Source organism: Rattus norvegicus, chromosome 17 (assembly GCF_036323735.1).
Source record: "Rattus norvegicus strain BN/NHsdMcwi chromosome 17, GRCr8, whole genome shotgun sequence".
Classification (NCBI taxonomy): Eukaryota; Metazoa; Chordata; class Mammalia; order Rodentia; family Muridae; genus Rattus; species Rattus norvegicus.
In genome coordinates, this window is record NC_086035.1 from 5,105,902 (window position 1) to 5,127,828 (window position 21,927).

The window sequence follows — 21,927 nt, forward strand, 5'->3', positions numbered from 1 at the left end:
CAGTGGATGACCATAAGAAGCCTAGTGTGCTAGCACGTATGGAATCACATTGCTTGGCAGGTGGAAGCAGTTTAGGATCATCCTGCCTACTGAGGAAGTTCAAGGCCAGCCTGGGCTACATTAGAACCTCTCTCAAAAAGTTAAACAAATAAAACTATGAATAGAATAAGCACTATGCAAAAATGAAAAAAAATGTACAAATGCTATTTTTTTCTAATGATCTATAAAAATATTTAATAATATTATATAATAATAACAAGAATTTCCATCACTGAAACTTAGTAAATATTATGAATCATAACTTGCTGAAATGGAAACATACAATCACATTATGGGACAAATAATAAGGATGTCAGTCTTATCTAATTATACAACATTTTTCTACCTTTTTTTCAATTTTACAAAACAATTCTAAATCATTTTAAAGAAAATGTAAAACTTTATTTTGAAAATTTGAAGAGAAATGGGATAAAGCTTGACCTATAGGGTCTTCTGGTAGCTGTGATACAGACTTCATGGTAGAGGGTAGAATACCATGGAACTGGTGATCATTTTGCCTCCGCATCATCAAAGGCTACAACACCATGCCTGGCTTCCCTAGATTTCAAATTTAAAATGTAGGAATCACTTTCATACCTATTTGCATATCTTAATGTATTAAGAGTGTTTTCACAGGATGCCATTCCTGGAGAGATCGTGGCAATCATGCAAGTGCGAGAATTCTCACCTATGAAGGAATCTCTCAACACCTGAGTGAGTTTACTTGCTCGGAAAGGAGTATGGGGTTTATTTCTACCTAAGGCTCGGATGCACTCCTTGAGTGCTAAAAGGCTTTTATTAATTTCAGCACCTTCAAGCCTGGTTTGCCTGTCTGCACTGGACATATCAGCTCCTCTTTCGTTCCCAGCCAGGTCGATGAGAGAAAATTTACCATGTAGTTTCCCCTTCCTCCTAAGAATGATCTGAAACACTGCATGGCTCCGAGATGAGTGTGCATTTGCAGATGTCTGACCAGATGTTCTGCAGCTGTTGCCGATGTCGATGAGCTTCAGCACGTCTTCCACATACTTGACCTCCCGTTCCTGCAGCCCTACCACTTGCACCTGCTGCTTTCCATCCTCTAGGACTCTTAACTTTGTTTTCCTATTTAGTAAGTCAAACACCTTTCCACTATAAATTTCAAAAAATGTTGCATATACTTGGAGTTCTAGTTTCTTATAGTTTGGCTTCTTCAGCATTAAAAACACATCTCGAGCTGCTAATGCATAAATTCCCTTAGAGCAATCCTGGTTCTTTCCTGAAAAGTCACCACCCATAGTGTGAGTTTTCCCACTTCCAGTCTGCCCATAAGCAAAGCAGGTAGCCATGCCCCTTTCAAATATTGTTTCCACCAGTGGCCTGGCAGTAAATCTGTAAACCATTTCATTAGGAGCTGAGTCATCAAAGGCATAATCAAAACGAAATGTCTGGTTTTCTAAGTACCTTGTTAAGTCTACTTTCTGTTTGGGTTCATGAACCATCACAACATCTTTACTAGGGATTGTGATGACATCAAGATCTTTCATCTGAGTTTCTTTTTTATTGAGTGGTCGTTTTCTTACACAAACACATATCCTATGTTCATCAATAGGATCAGCTGTTGTGAGGGGTCTATAGTCCAAGCTCCCTCTGAAGTCTCTGATCATACACATAATCTCGTAATTTGGATTTGTGGCATCGACATCCTGGGCTCTTTTTTCTCTAAGTTCTTGCTGTTGCAATCTTCTTTTTTCTCGTTTTTCTTGCAATTTTTCTACTTCTTTCACACAATTAGATTTTCTACGTGCATTCTGTTGTGCAGAAGATGACTGCTCAGGAAGTTGACTAGGCCGTGCGCGTGCTGAACCAACCACTCTATTATCTCTGGGGGGAGGGTCGTTCTTAATAGATGCCACAGTCCGTCGGTTCTTTACAATTTTGTTTACTTTTGAGGATGAGGAGGGTGGAGGTATTTCTGGACTTGGCTCAATGTCTTCATCAGGTACAAGGTCAGGGTTAAGTGAAAAGATGCTTTCCAAGTCAATCTCTTTTCCTTTTGTGTCTCCATTTTCTATCCACTCGACTGTGACACTTTCATTATCTTCATTTAATGATGTCACCATTGCCTGGTGTATTCGGCCTTTAACCTGGGTCACATCTTCTGCTGGAGACCTACATAAGGACATTGAAGAAGGAAGATTCGCTCTTCCGCTTGCATTTGCTTCTCAGCACGTCTGTTGGAATCTACTTCTTCCGAAGACTAGCTGAAACAATAGCCTCGTGGACTGAACAACTACTAGATTCTTGGACTTCTAATTCACAGCTGACTATTGTTGGTCATCATAACACAGACATCGCTGCGCTTGATTTCCACGTAAATCCCGATCTGGATCTTGCCGAAGTTAGCCGTTGCCATCACCTCATCCGGAGCGGCGGCGGCGGGCGGGCGAAACAGACGGGGAGGGGGCGGGGTGGCGGCGGGAGGGGCAGCGGTGGCCCGCGGCCGCGCCGGCCCGGGAGGCAGCGTGGACGCGAGCGGGGCCGCGGCGAGCGGCGGCGGACGAGCGGGCTGGAGCCCCGGGCCTGCGGGAGGGCGGGCGGGCGAGCGGGCAGGCGCGCACGCCGGGCGTCGGGGTGAAGCAAGGGCCGCACCCGTGAGGCGGCGCGGGGGAGAGAGGGAGGGCTCGCACCGCCCGCCCGGACCCGCTATTTTTTTTTAAATGACGGTATAATGCAGTGGGAGCAAGCATCTGGGGGGCCCATGCTGAGAAAAATTAGGCTTAGAACAGGCCTAATATAAAAGGAGATTTATTGGGGGAAGGGAAGGGGATCTTGGAAAGGGGTAGAGACAGAGAGAAGGGGAGAGAAAGAGACAGAGAGAAGGGGAGAGGAGAGAAGAAGGGCAGGACAGGAACAGGAAGCAACAGAGGGAGAGAGTAAAGAAGGAGGAGGGAGAGAATATGAGAGACAGAGAGACAGAGAGACAGAGAGAGTGCGCGCAGAAGAGCATGGCCTTCTACACCTGGCTCCTGGCTTGTACCTGGCAAGTAAAGATGGCCGCTGTTCCTAGGTAGCTGTTGGCAGAGCCCAGAGGCATTGCTAATACTAACAATAACAGCTTTAAGTCTATCAGTGTTTTCTGCATAAATTTAAATAAGGGTAAATGTTTTTAATCAAAATCTCAGTCATTTGATGTTACCAATGAAGACTCTGGAGCCAGATGCTGGAAGGCTGAAAGCCTGCTTGCTGAGAGACAGAGAAAGCCCCCAGCTGGCCTTCCTCCTCAGCTGAAGTCCTAGAAAATTCCCCTCTCTCATGCTGTCTCAAAAATCCTCCTTCCAACTGAACGTGTCTCCCTTCTCCCTTGTGGGCATCTATCCACCCTCCTGACTCCCCCTTACTTACAGGCTTTAAAATAAAGTCTGTGCTCACTTCCTGTCAGCGGGTTACTCGCTTCACCCGTTGACCCCTGGTTGACTTTATTAACCCTGTTGGCAGTCAGTATCCCAGCAGAGAGCTCTTGGATCCACAGTGTGCGCTGAGGCTCAGTCACACCACCACTAGAAAGAGGCCTTGTCTGCTCGTTTAGTTTTTGTAGTAAATAACATAATCTCGGGGTTTACAGTGTGATCAACCAACCTGTAACAGGTAAAAGATGTCTGAAGGGAGCTACAGGTATCGATTGACCTTTCCTATAACGATGACATCATATTTATACTTAATTTTTTCTATTATGGTGAAAATCATTCAGCCATCTCTAAAGATCCCAGTTTGTAAGCTTAATTTTAAAAAGTTTTGTTGAGGGGCTGGGGATTTAGCTCAGTGGTAGAGCGCTTACCTAGGAAGCACAAGGCCCTGGGTTCGGTCCCCAGCTCCAAAAAAAAGAACCAAAAAAAAAAAAAAAGTTTTGTTGATATTAGGAGTAAGCCATACTTTTAACAGAATTCTTTAAGATAATTTTATGTTCTAAATCTTAAAAAGAGGTCACAGTACAAAAGCGTCCTTAAACGCTTTTTACAGTACTCTCTTAACTGTTGGCCCCTTAGCAAGTATCCTTGTTTACATATCTGCAAAGACCCAGCAATAATTTAGAAAGAAGACTCAAATATTCTGATTAACCAAACTATAACATTTTTATTTGGGAGAGATAGTCTTTAAGCAAAGTCTCAATACGGTCAAGTAATTGATTCCGTTGTAATACAAAATGATCTTTCTGAGTAGAAAACCACTCCGAACACGAGCTCTCGCTGCGTTTTAAAGCGTCTATGCAAGTTGACACTTCCATGAAACCCTCGGCTTTACTTTCTTCATACTGAAGGCTTTTCGTCAACAGCTTTGTTGATATCAAGAAGTTCTGGCTCCACTTCTTTCTGAAAGCTCTCTTTCCGAGTAGACTTCCTATTTTGGAGTTGCATAAATCTGTGCTAGTGCCTAGACGCCAAAATAGAAGTGCAGCTGACTTTGAGACTGCGGCTCAGTTCCCTCAGTGCCAGGCGTGTGGGTCTCCCAGCCTTGCTCACATTCCTTTGCCATAGTGGAAATCCACTCAAGGAAGAAAGCATTTATCCACGGAGAAGAGCCATTCTATCCGCTATCCGAACCCACCTTCAAGGAGACTGTCCCTGTGGTCAGGAACTCGTAAGTCTGGACATGGCATGAGCAGAATCTCCCAGGGGTGCTGTCTCAGGATCCCTACTGCAACAGTGAAACACCGTGAGAGAAGTAACTTGAGGAGGAAAGGACGGGCTATTTGGCTTACATTTCTATACCACAGTTTATCCTGGAAGGCAGTCAGGGCACAAAAAAGAGGGCAGAAACCTGGAGATAGTAGGTGCTGCAGAGGCCATGGAGGAGCGCTGCTTACTACACTGCTCAGCCTGCTCCCTTACAGCATCCAGGACCACCAGCCTAGGAATGGGCCCACCCACAGTGGGCTGTGTTTCCCCTTATCAATCACTAATTAAGAAAAAGCCCTACAGCCTTCCCCACGGCCCTATCTTATAGAGACATTTTCTCAGTTGAGGTTCCAGACACTCAGGTGACTCTAGTTTGTCAAGTTGACATAAAACTAGCCAGCATAGGTGACCTCAGGGATGTTACTGTGCATAGAGCAGAGTCCTGAACCACCAGAGAGAGGTCAGACCAGTTCATGCCAGTTGCATCAGATTGCAGTCTGACTTGTTTCTGACTTGGAAAATTAATTGTAAATGTAATTACAGTGGAACCAAGGGGAAGCAAGGCTATACATGCAACTTGATTCACCTCTTGTCCTCTCCCAGGTTTACTGCCTCTGTCTGCTCACCTAGACCTAGTGCTGGAAGCTTGCAGCCTCAGTACAATCTTATCTAAGCCTAGATGTTTCCAGCCTCTGAGACTGACTGCAGAATAAGCTCACTCTTTCTGTACTCTGGCTGGCTGGTTCAACTCAGCTGCTCTGGCCCAATCCTTCTCCAAGCTGACCAATTCACTCTGGATTCTCTCTTTGCTTCAAACTATCTCTGGCAATCTATTCCAACCTTCTGGCTCCTTCTCATTCTCTGGATCATTCTGTCTTCGCCTGCGTCTAGCTTGTTCTCTCTTCAATCTGCCTGTGTAAAATTTTCCCTGCCAAACTTCTTTTTTCTCTCTCGGTGCTGCTCTCTCTTAAGTAGCCTCTTTTTCTCTCCCTTCTCCTGAGTGTTGGGCATATCCTGTTGAATCTTCCCCTGATTTGTCACTTTGTCTAACCCTCAATTAGGTATCATTTTCAAACACAGTGTTTCCTTCCACAAACTAACTTTACCTTCATTGTTTGGGATTAAAGGTATGTGCTAAGGCTGAACCACACCACAACTAGAAGCAGTTTTTCCCCCAGTAAACAACATAATCTCAGAGTTCAGTGTGGTCAAATATCCTGCAACAGTTGATAAGCGGTTTTAATAGTAAAAAATAACTTCTCTCTTGACTGGTGCATTGCTGACAGGGCAGTCCGGCCCACAGAGGATATAAGGGAGGGAGGAGTGAGTCAGGCACAGATGGTCCAGGGTTCTTACAGCTCCAACTGTAGGACTAGCAATCGGATTTTTTTTTTACTTATGCAGATTTCCCAGAACAAGATTATTCAAGAAGTACAGATTATGAATTTGACTTTTCATTGAATGTCCAGGGTTACAAGTTCAGTCACAACTAGAAAATACAACAGAATAGAGTTTATTTTTATTATCAGCCCTATAACTTCAATTTAAATAATCTAAAGAATGTCTCCTCCAAAGCAAACACATTTTTATGTCAGCCTGCTTTTAGGCTAGGTGTTTTTTAAAGCACCCCAGACAAACAGAACAGCAGACATCAGGAAGAAAGTGTCACACTGGGCCTTGCTTGAGCATCTGAGATCTCAAAACCCTCCCCCATCGATACACTTCCATCAACAAGGCCACGCCTTCTAATAGTGCCACTTCCTGTAAGCCTATAGGAACCATTTTCAAAGTACCAGACATGGACGCACCCTCTAACTGTAAGCAAGCCACCTCCCTATGAAATGCTTTCTTTTGTAAATTGTCTTGGTCATGATGTCTCTTCACAGCAACAGAACAGTAACTAAGACAGAAGTGTACATATACCAGCAGTGAACTTTACCTGGAGGTAGAGTGGGAGAGCCTGGTTCTAGAGGTACCAGGTGGCCGACACATTGACCCGGGCAGCTGCAGAGCGTGACGTCTTTTCCTGTCAGCACCACTGTACACCACAGGTGTCCTTGTTACCAAAGCTGTAGCCTACCAGACGTTATCTGGAGACAGTGCCAAAATGGATGCCTCTGAGTCTTCACTTGTATAGACGGTGTCAACATCGCTTTAGAGTTCTAACTTATGCAGATGTTTTGTTCTAGGACAGTCTTACTGTGCTGCCTGGCCAAGAGTCCAGGTTCACGAGACCCTTCTGCCCTCGCTCCCCAAGTAATTGCACTGTAGGTAGATGCCACTATGTCTAGTCAAAATGTTTGTTTTTTAGGAAGATTCTAAATGTATATTTTTTTATTTCTTATACTTTGAGTTTTTATTTTTATAAACATGGTTTCCAGACACTGACAAAGAATATTCTAGGTTTGTGTGGTCCTGGTTCTTGTTGCTGTTGCCCTAGTTGCTTGTGTTTGGTCCAGGCTGCATCTGTGCTGATTATACTTCCTACCTCCGAGCTCTTCTTCCCTGCCTCATGAAGAATGATTTTTGCAAGAAAGAGAAGAGCAGCCAGGTATGGTGGCACGTCTTCAATCCTAGCACTGCAGAGGCAGAGGCAGAGGCAGAGGCAGAGGCAGAGAGGCAGAGGCAGAGAGAGAGAGAGGCAGAGAGGCAGAGGCAGAGAGAGGCAGAGAGGCAGAGGCAGAGACAGAGGCAGAGGCAGATAGATCTGAGCTTGAGGCCACCTGGCTTACAGAGTGAGTTCCAGGTGGGCCAGAGATACACAGAAACCCTGTCTGTAATACCAAGAGGAGAAAAAGAAAAGAACATCCACTCATCTATGGTGAGTTACACCGTAGGACCATACCTGTCAGTCTACTTATACTCTTCTTTGTATATGTTGATTGTATGAACATACAGTGTATTGTTCATACGCACCTCACTTTGTCTTCCTTCCACTCCGATGATTCCCTCTCTTCCAACTAGTCCCCTTTCTACCTCTACTCTGTGTGTGTGTGCCTGTGCATGTGTGCGTGCATGTGTGTGCATGTTTCAATAAGGTTGCCTACAGGAGCATGAGTAAGGCATCGTTTACAGGAGTGTGGGCGCCTTACCAGTGGTCACTGTCCCTGCCCCAGCTATAGCTCCCCCCATCTCCATGACAGGATGCTAGCAGTTCCACCCTTGTGTGTAAGTCATGTGCAGGAAATCATAGCTGGTGCACATTCAAGGGTACAATGGCCATGTCATGTCTGGAAGACAGAGTTCCACAACACTCCACCGTGACCTCCAGCTAATATTCATTCTCTCCTCCCTTCTTTTATGATGTTCCCTGAACCTTGGGGGTGCAGACACCCCATTTATGGATGAGCAATCAGTAGTCAGTTGTTCTCGTCCTGCTGACACATTCAGACTGAGTATTCTCATCAGGCTGACACATTCGGACTGGGTCTCTGCACTTATCGGTACCCAGAAGCTTCTCTGACCAAAGCTGATGGCGCTATAAATAACCAGAATGATTTACAAGTCAATGTGAGAGATACACTATGTGCACTTAGCATAATAGCAGTGACAGCTCCCCTACCAGGACCTATGATGTCCCATGGCTCTGGACCAGGCTTACAGTACCAGATGTGACTGTCTAGTGAGGACTGAGCCTAAAATTCAGCCAGAGTCATTGGTTATTCCCATCACAGAGGGGACACTGTTGCACCAGTGTACATATCATGCCTTTTTGGTCAGTAGCGTGGTATGCCGGGACCATAGCTGAGGGACACTGCTGATGACAATTCTTCCCCAGTGACCTCTGTTCACTCTGGCTTGCACTTTGAGCGTGGACATCAGGGCCAGTTTTCTTCTGTTCTAACACGAAGAAACAAGACGGATGCATGTCTTACTTTTGTTTTTCTGATGAAATATAACCATAGAATTCTTTTTAAAAAAAAGGGTTTATTTAGATTATGTATTTAAGTATACTGTCAATCTCTTCAGACACACCAAAAGAGGGCATGACATCCCATTACAGATGATTGTGAGCCACCAGGGACTTGAACTCAGGACCCCTGGAAGAGGAGTCAGTACTCTTAACCACTGAGCCATCTCTCCAGACCCAACCATATAATTCTAATTCTAACTCCTCATTTGATCTTATTGAATCTTACTCAACACAGATGTAAGTTTTCTAGCTTAAAAAAAAAGTAAGAAAAAAAGAAAAGAAAAAAGAAAAATGTATGGTAGTAAAGAGATGGTTCAGTAGTTCAGAGCATTCTCTTCTCTTGCAGAGGAATTCAGCTCAGTTCTTAACACGTACATGGTTAAAAACACCTATAATTCTATTCTAGGAGATCTGATGCCCTCTTCTGCAGGTACCATGCACCCATGTGGTATGTACACACACACACACACACACACACACACACACACACACACACACACATACACACAGCATTTCTGTACATCATACACATAAAAATAAGCATTTTTCAACGTGTGAATAGAGACACTGAAGGGCGAATGCAGGGCAGGAATAGAGCTGGGTAGGTAGTGTAGGGCAGAGTGTCCCACTGAGTGCTACTGAGCATGCTCAGGATAGGCTCCTGTGCACCAGTGAGGGATGACTCAAAATAACCTGGTGAGCACCAAGGGCGCCCAGCCGGGCTGGAGACTGTGGGAGCCTTTTCCCTCCAAGCCTTTCCTAATTGAATTAGACCCTTCCTGCCAGCAAAGGAGCTTAGGAAGGGCTGACTGGAAGGATCAATCTGCACAGTTATAATTCGGCTCTTCAGCTATTTTGGGATGCTTGGCTGAGCTCAGATTTCTCTTCCCCTCAACTGTGATCCTCTCCTCTCCTTCAACCCGTTCAGGGAAGTGAATGGAAGTTCCCGGAGGAAAGCCATGCCTCCCGCTCAACCTACAAGGCTGGTTAAAGGCTTGGAATTTCAGTGACTGTGGAGAGGTTGAAAGGTTGCAGGGTCAGAGGCACATTACAGTTTACCTTGGACTGGGTTTAGCCTTATTAGCGATTCCTCTCCCACCTCTGTGTCTATCTGATCTAACATCCCTGTGACTCAGGTAAATCCCTTCTCCATCTGTCGTCTGTCTGTCTGCGGTCTGTCTTTCCCTTCCTCCACCCCTCTTTTTAAGGCAGGGTCTCCCCTTGTAGCTCTGGCTGCCCTAGAATTCTGTATATAGGTGAAGCTGGCCTGGAATTCACAGAGATCCTCCTGCCTCTGCACCCTAAGTGCTGGGTTTAAAGGTGTGCACCTCTAGGCACAGGTTTCTGAAACCTGTTTAGCTTAGTAGACCCTAGCTTCCACCAAATCCAAAGTGAAGGGCGTCATTAGACAGCATGTGAGGCCTACATCTGCCATTCCCCGCTTCACTCTAACCATCTCCAAACGTTTCTACCAGCACGTGTGAAAAGTGTCCTCATCTGTGGTGTGTGTTCTGTTTCCATAAAAACTTCATGGAATCTCCCTCACTGGAACATAGAATTTGGGATACTCTAAATGGGTTCCCGAACCTGTCTGTCCCTCAGTCTGCCAGTCTGTCTGTCCATCTGTCTGTCTTTTTTTATTGTACTGACAGTGACAGCTTATCCTATTACAGACTGATCGGGACTACCCACTACCTGCTGTTTCACAGAGAAAAGGTCTCAGGACCAGGCTGAGTCACCTCCATGCTGTCCTCAGAAACCTCAGTTCTTGCCTCAAACCCAACAGACCGTCATGCACATTCATGAGAAGAGTGACCCTTTCATTTCAGGAATCACGAATGTGCTAGAGTGTAGGAGGGAGACTAGGGGTAGAGACATATAGAAAGCCTTATAACAAATTCGCATATAAAACACTTGGTCAAGAGAAAGGCTAAGCCCCCTGCACGGCCAGCCAGCGCCAGCCAGTGCTGCAGGTGCAGAGGGTTCCAGTGTCTGAAAGGCGTCTTTGGCTCATTATACCTTATACCGCCAGACCTCTTCACTGCCCTGGGTGACGACTCACCGTGCAAATGAGATGTAACCACATGGAAACTGTATCTAGAATTACACGTGACAGTAGAAAGCACGCAAGGAACATCTTGTGCTATGAGCATGAGCCCCGAAGCCCGTGCCTTAGACATGAAAGACCCCATTCATTCTCCCCACGGCAGGGCTGAATGACTCTAGGTCTCCATTGGTTCTGGTCCACTTCCTCTGCCTTGAAAGTGTATCAACCTTCTGTTTCTGCTGAAACTATGTCTCTACTCTCTTCTTTGGAGACGCAGTACCTGGGGCCCTTTCAGAGGTGTCCTCCAAATCCTGCCGTCAGATGGCTCTGATCCTAGGCACAAAAGAAACGTCACAGACTTAAAATCTGTCTTCTGCTGTCTCTCCTCTGTTCCTGTGGCCTTTGATTTACTCAAGTCCAGAGTGTTCCTGTGGCATTTATCCAAGCTCCGAGCTATTCTGTGTGAGTCAACTCTTTTGTGACCTATTTCCTTTTCATTAACTTTATTACAAAATTGTATTTCTAGCCAAGACATATCTCCTATAGCTTAAAGACTCAACACCCATAAATTCATGTGACCAGTTGTAAGTTAGCTCAAATGAGGGGCTTCCAGGCTGAGAATTTTAGGTGTCTGGCTGTGTTTGCTGCAATGCAGATGTCTTTTAATAATACATTTTAGAAATTATTTTATGTAGACTGATGTTTTGTCTGTATGTAAGAACACCACATGTGTGCAGTACCTATAGAGGCCAGCAGGGGGCATAAGATTTCCACTAGAAATGTAGTACCAAATGACTACTAAGTCATCTTTCCAGACCCCAACTGATGGATTTAAAAAAAAAAATGCTTCACTTTATGATTTGTTTGTCTTGTTACTATAAAAAGATAATGAAATTGTTACCATATTTGCAACATGCCTCTGTGTTGCTGGAAGGTGAAGGGTGTGTGTGTGTGTGTGTGTGTGTGTGTGTACATCATCCACTATTTTTGCACATGCAAAATATGAAAGATGCTCTTGAATCCTCTACGTGCAAAAATATATCCCTGTCTCTACACAGGCTGGCAAGTCTTTCTCTATAAATGTGCGTTATGTGCATAATTTCTCTGGTAAGATGCAATTGCTTTCTTTGTCTGAAGAGAGACCTGCCTTGAAAATGACCTCCACCACTCTTCTTGCTCTGAGGACTAAATCTCTTTTCACTTTCCTTATCCCCTCGTTGTGCTTATCAGCTTTGCACTCAGCAGAGAGCTTTGCACTCAGACCTATTGCCTTAAGTTTTAATCCAACAGCTGACGCTAGCCTAGCCTAGGAGACAGACAGACATGCTCTATAGTGCCCATCCCTCTGTATTAGACAGTAATTGTCTGCTGATGCTAGCATAGCCTAGGAGACAGACAGACAGACAGACAGACAGGCTCTACAGTACTCATCCTCTGTATTAGACTGTAACTGGTCTTGTCTGGTCTGGGTACTTTATTGTGGGAAGTAGAACTGGTCATCTGAGTCTAATTCCTCCAGGACCACTTGACACAGCATTATTCACAAACTCCGTGTGGCTTCCAAGAACGCTGACTCGCCACGGGAGAAAGGTGGTAAGTGACGAGCTCACCACCGCTCACAGGAATGTCTGCATCGGGTCCCTGCTGTCAGAAAGTGCTGGACTTCTGGGCTGTGGCCGCTCTAAGCATAGCCAGGGACAGCTAGCTCATCTGTTTCAGAGGACCAGTCGGGAGGTGCTGAAGACCCATGGTTATTGTGGCTTCAGGAAAACTCTACAAGGGTGACCTAGGTGTGTCATCAAGGCAGGTACAGAGTGCTACTATTCAGAAGATGTTTGTAGTGACCTGCTGAAGTACTTTCTGCAGAGAAAGTTACCCCAGCCCCTAACAGTGTCACTAACTGGTGAAAGACTGCAACTTACGAGTCTCTGGAAGACATCCCAGATCCGATCTATAATACCCGTAATATAATATAATAATATATTATTACTCGTGTACGAGAATCCAGGAGCAGCACCATGAAAAAGATGGTAGGGCAAGTGGGCAGCTTCTTGCTTCCTGGGGCTACAGTGTCTTACACTTCCCCACGTTCAGCAAGTCAGCGAGTGACCCTTTGAACCCTATCCTTTGAGGGTTTTGTGCTCTTGGATGGACCCTTCATTTTTCCTTACATTGACCACTGATGACCAACTCCACCTGCAGTCCCACTCAGCTCTCCGTGTGTGAGGGTGGAAATGTTCCAACCCTTTATCTCGTTGGTCCTGCGACAACCAGGCTTCCTTTAAAGGGTATCCAGGAGCCCCAGTCACGTGCCATATCATTAGCACACAAAAAGACACAGCGTCCGAGAGACCGGAAAAGTTAGGAACTCTGTAGGGAAAACCAAAAGGAGCAACAATCTTACCGTGAGCGACATCATATGTTCTTGAATGCATTTCTTGTAGAGAGTCAGTGTGTAAATGAGTCATTCTGAATTCCAAACAACGTCCCAGGAGTTGTGGAAGTATTTTACCGGTGTTCAGAAGTTAAGGCAGTGGAACTTGCTGTTGGCCCGGAGTTTCAGGAACCACAAGTCTAGAGTTGTTTGGGGAAGAGAAGATTCTCACAGAAGGACATTTTAGACAATACCTGGTTATTTTAGAGACCAGTGCGTTTAAATACACTGTCTGAGAAAGAGAAACAGCCGTCTTAGAAGCCGGTGCATACAGTTGCTGTAGCTGCTCATGAGTAGACAGCAGCGCTGGGGATGGGGGCAGTTCTGTGGCCCCTGGAGGATGACAGTGAAGGGAAACCCTCCCAGCAGTGCACAGTGAAGGCATGTTTGTCTAGTGTTAGAGGTGGCCAGAAGGACGGCTCAAAGCCACTCCACTCACGGTTACAAATTGTTTGGCCTGAAGGGTCAGAGGCATGGAGGGAGTAAGACAGTCTGTGGCCGGGACGTTAGGGAAGGCGGGTGTGGGTGGATGGGTTTCTCTCGAGTGGATACCGATAGCCACACTGCACAGAAAAGTCATGGGAGGGCTCCCACTGCAGGGAGGCAGGTACTGGCCAGCTTGGTCACCATAGAGATCAGCAGTCTCTTTGTCTAGCCAGGACCATGCAAGTCTCACTGTTCCTGTACACACAAAATGTGGCTACCGTGGTCAAGACGGGAGGCATGCATGAATTCAATAATTCGGATCTGCGGTTACTAAGGCTCACTTTGTTCAGTGCAGCTGCCGAGACCCTAATCTATCTGCATGGGCAGCTTCGGCCACACTTGTCTATACTGCACACAGTGGCCCTGGCCAGCTCCCCTTCAGGCGGTTTCGCAGTGAAGTGTCTCCAGTGAAATGTCCTCTATCCTCACTATCCACAGCGTTCCCCAGCACCTCACCCAGCAGATTCCCAGCAAGCTCTGAAGACAGGTTTCCGACATATTTCCCCAGCAACCGCTATGGCAAGGTATTTGCCGTTCAGGGAGCTACAGCTGTGCCCTGTCCAAGCTCTGACTCAGGCCTGGTGACTGATACAGCAGCTTTGGATCAAATAAGCTCTCTGGGTGACCTGAGTAATCACCGAGCTGAAATATCCCGCTGTCACGAGGAAAATCAACATAGGGTTGGACTCTCAGAGGATGGGCATGTCCTTGAAAGGAAATTTGGCTGCGTCTGTAGATGATGTGGTGAAGTGTTTCTCTAGCATGCAGGGAGATCTGGGTTTGCTGGCCAGCACCACGTGAGCATGGGACTTTACACCTGCAGTTCCAGCATTCAGAGGGGGCGGAGGGCAAGAGGACTGGAAATCTGAGGTCAACCTTGGCTACTTCGTCTGCATCCTCTCTGAGGCTACAGAGGACCCTGTTTTAATATCAAACCAAAGCAAACCTTTGACAATTGGCCTCATTAAAATTCTGAAGCTGACTATGCCAATTTAAAATGCCCTTTCTTCAGGATTTGAAAAATCTAATTCTCTGCATAGGTTGTGATGTAAGATTGTGCCAGAAGAGGCCACTGAGTAGATGGAACTTTCCAGTGTCTGTCTTAGGGCAGTTTGGCCTTTTGCTGCCTTGATGATGTGTCTGTCTTAAAGCCACAAGCAGGATGTACATTTGCAAATGCTTCATGATTTATCTTTTTGCTTTTGCATATACTATACTTGTTAATCCACTCAACCTCTGTCAACGTTATCGGTGGTACATTAAACAATGAATTTGGGGTTGGGATTTGGCTCAGTGGTAGAGCACTTGCCTAGCAAGCACAAGGCCCTGGGTTCGGTCCCCAGCTCCGAAAAAAAAGAAAAGAAAAAAAATGATTTTTCTTGTTTAAATACTGTATGCATTTTGCAGAAAACATAATAAACATTGAGAATAAAGATGTTTTAAATGATGTATAATGATATTAAGTGACATCTATTGCTAAAACTTCTAATGCACATTCTTCCAAGTCTTTAACAGATTAAGACAGATTTTTACAAATATAGCATCATGATAACTTCATTTATATAACAAAATATCGTGACTATGTACTTATACTATCTGTAAGTTGGATGTGCAAATACAGAGGTCACAGGTTACACTCATACCTTTGCATGTTTCTTTTGGGTGGGGAGGGGAGCTGGTTTAAAGCTCTCTTTGAAGACCAGACTGACCCTGAACTCAGTGAGGTCTTCCAGCCTCTGTCCCTTGACTACCGAGATGGAAGGAGTGAGCCACCACACCCAGTTTATGTTCTTGATTCTTCTGATTACAACTGTCTTGTAGGCCTTCTAGCTGCTTTGCTGTCTCAGAAATTACGTTGCTTTCCATCTCAGTCCTTCCCTCTGTGGTAGACTGGATAAGAACACTTGCAGTGGCCTTATAGGCCCTCCCAAAGGCAGCAGACAGGCAAGTCTAGTGCTTACCTCTGTGTCCTTGGATGAAGCCAGGCTAGACCACCCAGTGTGGAATTTGTCTCCCCCTAAAAACCTGTAAGACCTAGAACCTCTTGTTCTGTTTTCCCCTTCAGACCCTTACGCTGCTGTGCGTGGTTGCTCTCTCCTTGTAAAGCTCACTCTGGAGGGTAATCTTGTGTAAGCTCCTTTCTGTGAACTGCACAGGAAGAGAGGGGTGGCCATGGTGCTGCAACCATCAATCCCAGGTCACAGGTATACCTCTGTACGTTAGTTCAAGGCCAGCCTGGTCTAACGAGTGAGTTCTAGGTCAGAATGGGCTACTCACTGAGACCCTGTCTCAAAACAACAAAAGGAATGGAAAGACACTATAGGGGCAGCAGATGGGCAAGTACAGAGGTCGAAGGTCACTCATCTCGGTGAACATAAAGAGGAGAGTCTAGAACTCATGGACCTTGTCACAGATCTCATAAAGAGAATCTAGAACTTGTGAACCTTGATGGTCATGTAATTTGGAGGAAAATCCTCTGCAGTTTTTGTTTTCAATTTAATTTACTTTTTATGGTTACATGCACAGTAACTTTACACAGTAAAGAAATACAGAGTGAAAAGAGTGATAGCATTTACCCATTCTGACCCTAGCAAATTGTAGACAATACATTGGTATTTTTCTTAGAAAGTAAAATAGTACACTCCACAGATTTCTAATACACATATATTTCAATAGTGTTGGGTTCTCTAAATACTTTCTATATGCAAGTACACTGTAGCTGCTCATACACACCAAAAGAAGGCATCAGATCCCATTACAGATGGTTGTGAGCCACCATGTGGTTGCTGGGAATTGAACTCAGGACCTCTGGAAGAGCAGTCAGTGCTCTTATCCGCTGAGCCATCTCTCCAGCCCTCTAAACACTTTTTATAGCATGATACAGCCACCCGGCCCAGCACCTTTCCCACAGGGCACATGAGGAAATCAGAGGACAGCTTGCTTTGACTCTCTCCTCCCATCACATGGGTGGAAAAGACTGGATTTAGATCCCCAAGCTTAGTGTTCAGTGCCCTTACCACTGAGTAAGCTGGCACCTGAAAGAAAGAATTCTTTTTTTTTTTAAAGATTTATTTATTATATTTATTATATAGAAGTACACTGTAGCTGTCTTCAGATACCAGAAGAGGGCATCAGATCTCATTACAGATGGTTATGAGCCACCATGTGGTTGCTGGGATTTGAACTCAGGACCTCTGGAAGAGCAGTCAATGCTCTTAACCACTGAGCCATCTCTCCAGCCCCCGAAAGAATTCTTATAATGATCTCAGTCCCAGTTATATCCTCGGACCCAAAGTATGCAAGTTTAAGATATGAGTTGTTGCCAGGTGATGGGGGCCCGTGCCTTTAATCCCAGCAATCAGGAGACAGATAGAGGTGCATCTCTGTGAGTTTAAAACCAGCCTGGTGTACAGAACTAGTTCTAGAACAGCCAGGGAGATACACACACACACACACACACACACACACACACATATATACACACATATACATACATATACATATAGACATATTTATACATACATCATAAACTTATACACACATATACAAATATACATACATATACATATACATATACACATATTTATACATACATCAAACTTATACACATACACACATATACACATATACATGTATATATACACATACATTCATACACACATACATATATATAATATATACACATATACATACATATACATAGACATATAGACATATTTATACATACATCATAAACTTTTACACACATATACATATACATAGACATATAGACATATTTATACATACACCATAAACTTTTACACACACACATACACATATACATACATATACATGGCATATAGACATATTTGTACATACATCAAACTTATACACATACACACATATACACATATACATATATACACATACATTCATACACATATACATATATATACACATACATTCATACACATATACATATATATATATAAAACAAGTTTTCTGGCTCTGAATACCATGCCATCCATTTGCAGCTACCAGATGAAAACCATAGTACAACCTTTTGCAACTAAATCTATTCTACTGTGTGACGCACAGGGTTATTTCTTCTATTTCCCAGCTTGGCCGCATTCATTTAGGTTCAGCTCAAGTTATCCATCCTGAATTTTTGCTCCATGGCCTATGTGTAGTAAACTCCTCAGACTGACACAGGGCCGCTGTTAGATATTTTGTCCAGTGTAATGATTTGCTTTATTTCCCCAAGGATCTCCAGATGATTGCCTCTGACCCATATAGGTGTTCAGGAAATGGTTGATTGCTGAATATGATGAAGAAATAGAACAATCTTGCAACTCTGGAGGCCCCACCAGGTTTCGGAAATGCCAGGACCGAATTGCTCTCTCAACATTTACGCTTCACGTAGAAATTATACTTTTGGAGAGGCCCATGGTGGTTCTAGATCTTTCAACTGCAGTTTCATTATTAAATTTGCCGCTTTTTGTAATCCTTGTTATTAAAGGTTTCGAGGTAAAGAAGTCAAGAGAGATGGAGCCACGCCTTACAGCATTAAAGCTGAAATAGGTGAAGTTGTATGGGGAACCCATGAGTGCCTGACTGTTCTGAGGTGTGCCAGTTAAGTGATTATTGTCATAGATTTAGACTGACTTACATTTGATGATTCTCTTCTACAAGTTATTATTTCTTTGTGGTGGTTGGTATTGAACTAGGGTTTCGGCCATGCAAAGCATGTACCCTACCTCTGAGCCATGCCTCCCTCTGGTTATTTATATTTAATTTACATGTTACCTTAGAGTTTATGTCACACAAGAGGATTTCCCCCTTTCTAAGTTTATGTGGTCTTTGAGAGAATTAGAGCACAAGTCACAGATGATAGAGTTGATAGAGGAAACACATTAGCCACATGTGAATGAGGTTTCAATCATTTCAACTCTACTGTTCTCAGTTAGACCTTGGGGAAAAGGGAAAGAGAGGAGCAGAAGATTGGGATGAGCCTTCAGAAGAGCTGCTCTGGGAGAAGATGTCTAAGACCTTGGCAATGGAGGGAGATCCTGGGGGATCCTTGCTCCTTACAATGTGCCGAGGGTTATGAAAAGAGCTGGAGCAGTGTGGTGGTCAGAAGCAGCCAGCTAATTCCTGAACGCTCAAACTTTCTGTCAAGCCCGCCTGCTTCCATGCCTTTAAGTTGTAGTTGTTGAGGCCGGAACTCCCGTGGGTATGAAAAGGGGCAGGGTCCCATAGTTCACCAGGTGAGAATGTGTTTCTGGTAATAGTCAAATGAGCCATTCATTTGCAAATTATGTGACACCGTGGCTTATCTGGCTGTATGGGCAATTCTTCTGAGCCTTTGTTCTGACCATTAGCAGTACTCTGCTAAAGAGGAATTCAAACTATATGTCATTCTAGATTGCAACTCGATTTAGAAACGTTCTTTGAATAATGTCCCAAGAATTTTGAAATATTAAATATCCTTAGATGATCATGTTTTCAGATTGACAAGTTTGTGGTGGAGAGGGGTTTAAAGATACTTTAAATACTGGAATCTATCATTATGTGCATATGTGTTATTCGTATGGGGAAAACCAATAACGTTTATAAAATGGCAGTCTCTTGTTCCTCCTAGTAAAGACATCTGCCAAGAGCAAGTTGGATGAAGCACTGTTTCACACCTTGAATACATTCTGAATTACCTTCACAAACCTGCTAACTTTTGCTTGAACAAAGCGTAAGAACAAAATAAAAACCTCACAGGGCTCAGTTTAGCCCCCTATCCTACTATGATAATTTTACATCCCTTTCCAACCATCATAAACAGGAAGCATGGTCAATGTTCTTAAAAAGGCAAGTGATGGGGTTGGGGATTTAGCTCAGTGGTTAGAGCGCTTGCCTAGGAAGCGCAAGGCCCTGGGTTCGGTCCCCAACTCCAAAAAAAAGAACCAAAAAAAAAAAGGCAAGTGATGTCTTTATTAACATTGTGTCTCGGAGTGTTTAAAAACAGTCAAAACACAAACATGCTCCCTATGATTTCCTCCACTTGTCTTGGCCTTTAGCAAGCAACTTTGCAGCAAGGTTTTCGATATTACATATCGGAAACACTGTTTCGAAATGAATGGGCATGGCATTTTGTTAGCAGATATCTCATTTACCTCGATAAATGGGCCATGTGCCACAGCCTTCCCAGCCAGTACTGGGTCAAGTTGGGGTCTGGAAGGACTAGCCTTACCGTGTCCCCAGGGTTTGATGGGATCTGGAGAGCTAAGAAAACCCTACCCCAGCCTTGGCTGCGCCTCTGGCTGGGAACGAAAAAGAAGGCGATTTGAGGAACATGTCCATCCGCTAGCGGGCAAGCACGTTTACACTGGCCCGCGGCCTATAAGCAACCAAAGCCAAGGGTGCGCACTGCCGGTTGCCCACGCCGGAGTCCTTTCCCGGCCGCGCCCCTGCCCCGCCCTGCCCCGCCCTGCTCCGCTCCGCCCCGCCTCCAGGCACTCACCCGCCCTCGCGCACGCGCAGTTTGTTTTCCCTCCACGCGTGCCACCCCCGCCGGCGGGCACGCACCCGGGACACGCGCCCCGCGCCCTCCCTCACGTCCCGCCCTTTCCCTGGAAGCGCCCTTACCCTCCCCCACGCGCACGCGCCCTGCGGGCGCACGCAAGCCGGCGGTCCGAGCCCTGAGTTGGGCGGGGCTCCGCGCTGACGTTGCCTGGGATGCGGGCAGGTTCCGCAGCCGTCTTCGCCGCCTCCGCCTCTCCTGCCACCCGGGTTTGTATGAAAACGGCGGGCCGCGGGCGGCGGACGGCGGGCGGCGGGCGGCGGGCGGCGAGGGACCGCCGTGCGCTCCGGGAGCCGCGGGCGCGGAGGCCGAGCGCAGCGCCCAAGCCGAGCCGGTGAGCGTCCCCGCCGCCCGCGCGTCCCGCTCGCCGGCTCCCGGCGGCGCCTCAGCTTTACCTGGCGGGGGCGAGGCGCGCTCCCAGGCCGGGAGGCGGGCAGTCGAGCGAGCCAGGGCCGTAGCCGCCCCGTGCGCTCCCCGCCGCGCTCTGCTGTCCGCCACTCCCCGGCCTCCGCCCTGCGGCGCCCCGGGACCCTTTGATCGGCTGCTCACTGACAGTTTAGCGCCTTGGACGGCAGTTTCAACACCTCCCCGGGTGGTCAGGGTGGACGTTGACGGTGTACGCTGGTCCGCAGAGGATGCAGGGCTCGCACGGTGTGTGAGGTAACGACGGCGATCCCGCTGGCTTGGCAGGTTGTCTGTGGCGAGCCTCTCCAGGTGTTCGGATGGTAACGGTGCCCATCAGTGCCAGGCAGTTTGTAGTCCTCAGAGACGAATGGCCCTCCCGAGCGCTCGCTCTCCCTTAGCCAGCTTCTGAATTGTTCTCACAGTTCTCCCTCGCTTCCCCGAGATAGGAAGTTATTTTTGTAATTGTGTTTTGGAAATGTTTCTGGTTTCGTTGGCGGAGCAGAAATGATTTATTTAAGGCACTTTGAATGGTACGGATTTTAAAACATAGGCCAAATGTCAAAACCAAAGTCCTGGAGATCTGTAATCAGATCCCTCTAACGGGCCGGCTGCACTTGGCCATTCCTTAGTCCCCTAGGTTCCCGTTCTCCTGAGTCACATTCTACATTGAATTTACACCTTCATTTTGAATGGCCGTAGAGTTTTGCCTTGAATTGATGGATCAGTGTTTAAAATTGCGATCTCTGTTGAACTTTGAAACAGGCACCATATGTGTTTGACCAACATGACAAAATGTCGAATACATTAATGTAATTTAACCTTTTGTGGTCTTTTTAATTTCTTAAGATTTATTTAATCCGTGCATGAGTGTATTTTATATGTGTATGCATGTGTATGTGGTCAGATAGAATGTGTCAGATTCACTGGAACGGGACTTACTCATGGTTGTGAGCCACCATGTGGATGCTTAGAATCAGACCCACCCAGGTTCTCCGGGAAGAACAGCCCTTAACCATTGAGCCATCTCTCTGGGCCCGTGGTAGCATTTTTTTTTTTTTTAAATAAAGCTTTCCCAATCTATTTGGATCAAGGTACCACGTATTTCTTTTACGTGTGTGTGTGTGTGTGTGTGTGTGTGTGTGTGTGTGTGTGTGTTTATGTCTCTGTGTGTGTAGGTCAGAGCCCTTGTGAGTTTTGGTTCTCTTTTCGACCTTGTGGGTGCAGGGGATGGAAGGATAGTGGTCATGGTGACGAGCCCCTTGCAGAACCATCTTGCAAACCCCCCTCCCCCACTTGAAGCATTCTCTTTAGGAAAGTCTGGCTGCATTGCTGTGTAGCGATTTACCCTGCATTAGAGGACATAAAAGCTGCAGGGCGTGAACTATTTTGTGTGGTGTC

General features: G+C 45.7%; 2 protein-coding genes across 24 annotated transcripts in view; one reads left to right on the plus strand and one right to left on the minus strand.

Annotated features, from left to right (window-relative positions):
- Positions 1-21,927, plus strand: part of Agtpbp1 (ATP/GTP binding carboxypeptidase 1) — a 152,307-nt gene that overhangs the window by 13,794 nt on the left and 116,586 nt on the right. For 9 of the 21 annotated variants that reach the window (XR_010058817.1, XM_063276137.1, XM_039095446.2 and 6 more), the window contains exon 1: positions 20,200-20,333. The exons of 1 other annotated variant lie outside the window; for it this stretch is intronic. The gene's annotated coding sequence lies outside the window, so the exon portion shown is untranslated. 11 more of the 21 variants (XM_063276138.1, XM_039095447.2, XM_039095452.2 and 8 more) reach the window with 8 other exon arrangements.
- LOC120097931 (serine/arginine repetitive matrix protein 3-like) lies at positions 207-20,168 on the minus strand. Of its 3 annotated transcripts, none has more exons than XM_063276869.1 (3): positions 20,065-20,168; positions 13,059-13,228; positions 207-10,987 (listed from the first exon to the last, which is right to left on the minus strand). In XM_063276869.1, the coding sequence occupies exon 3, from the start codon at positions 2,202-2,204 to the stop codon at positions 549-551; it is 1,656 nt and encodes a 551-aa protein (XP_063132939.1). In that variant the 5' UTR covers positions 2,205-10,987; positions 13,059-13,228; positions 20,065-20,168; the 3' UTR covers positions 207-548. The 3 variants fall into 3 exon arrangements, with proteins under 3 accessions (XP_063132939.1, XP_063132938.1, XP_063132937.1); XM_063276868.1 differs by lacking the exon at positions 20,065-20,168 and adding an exon at positions 14,031-14,888; XM_063276867.1 differs by lacking the exon at positions 20,065-20,168 and having other exon boundaries at positions 13,059-15,004.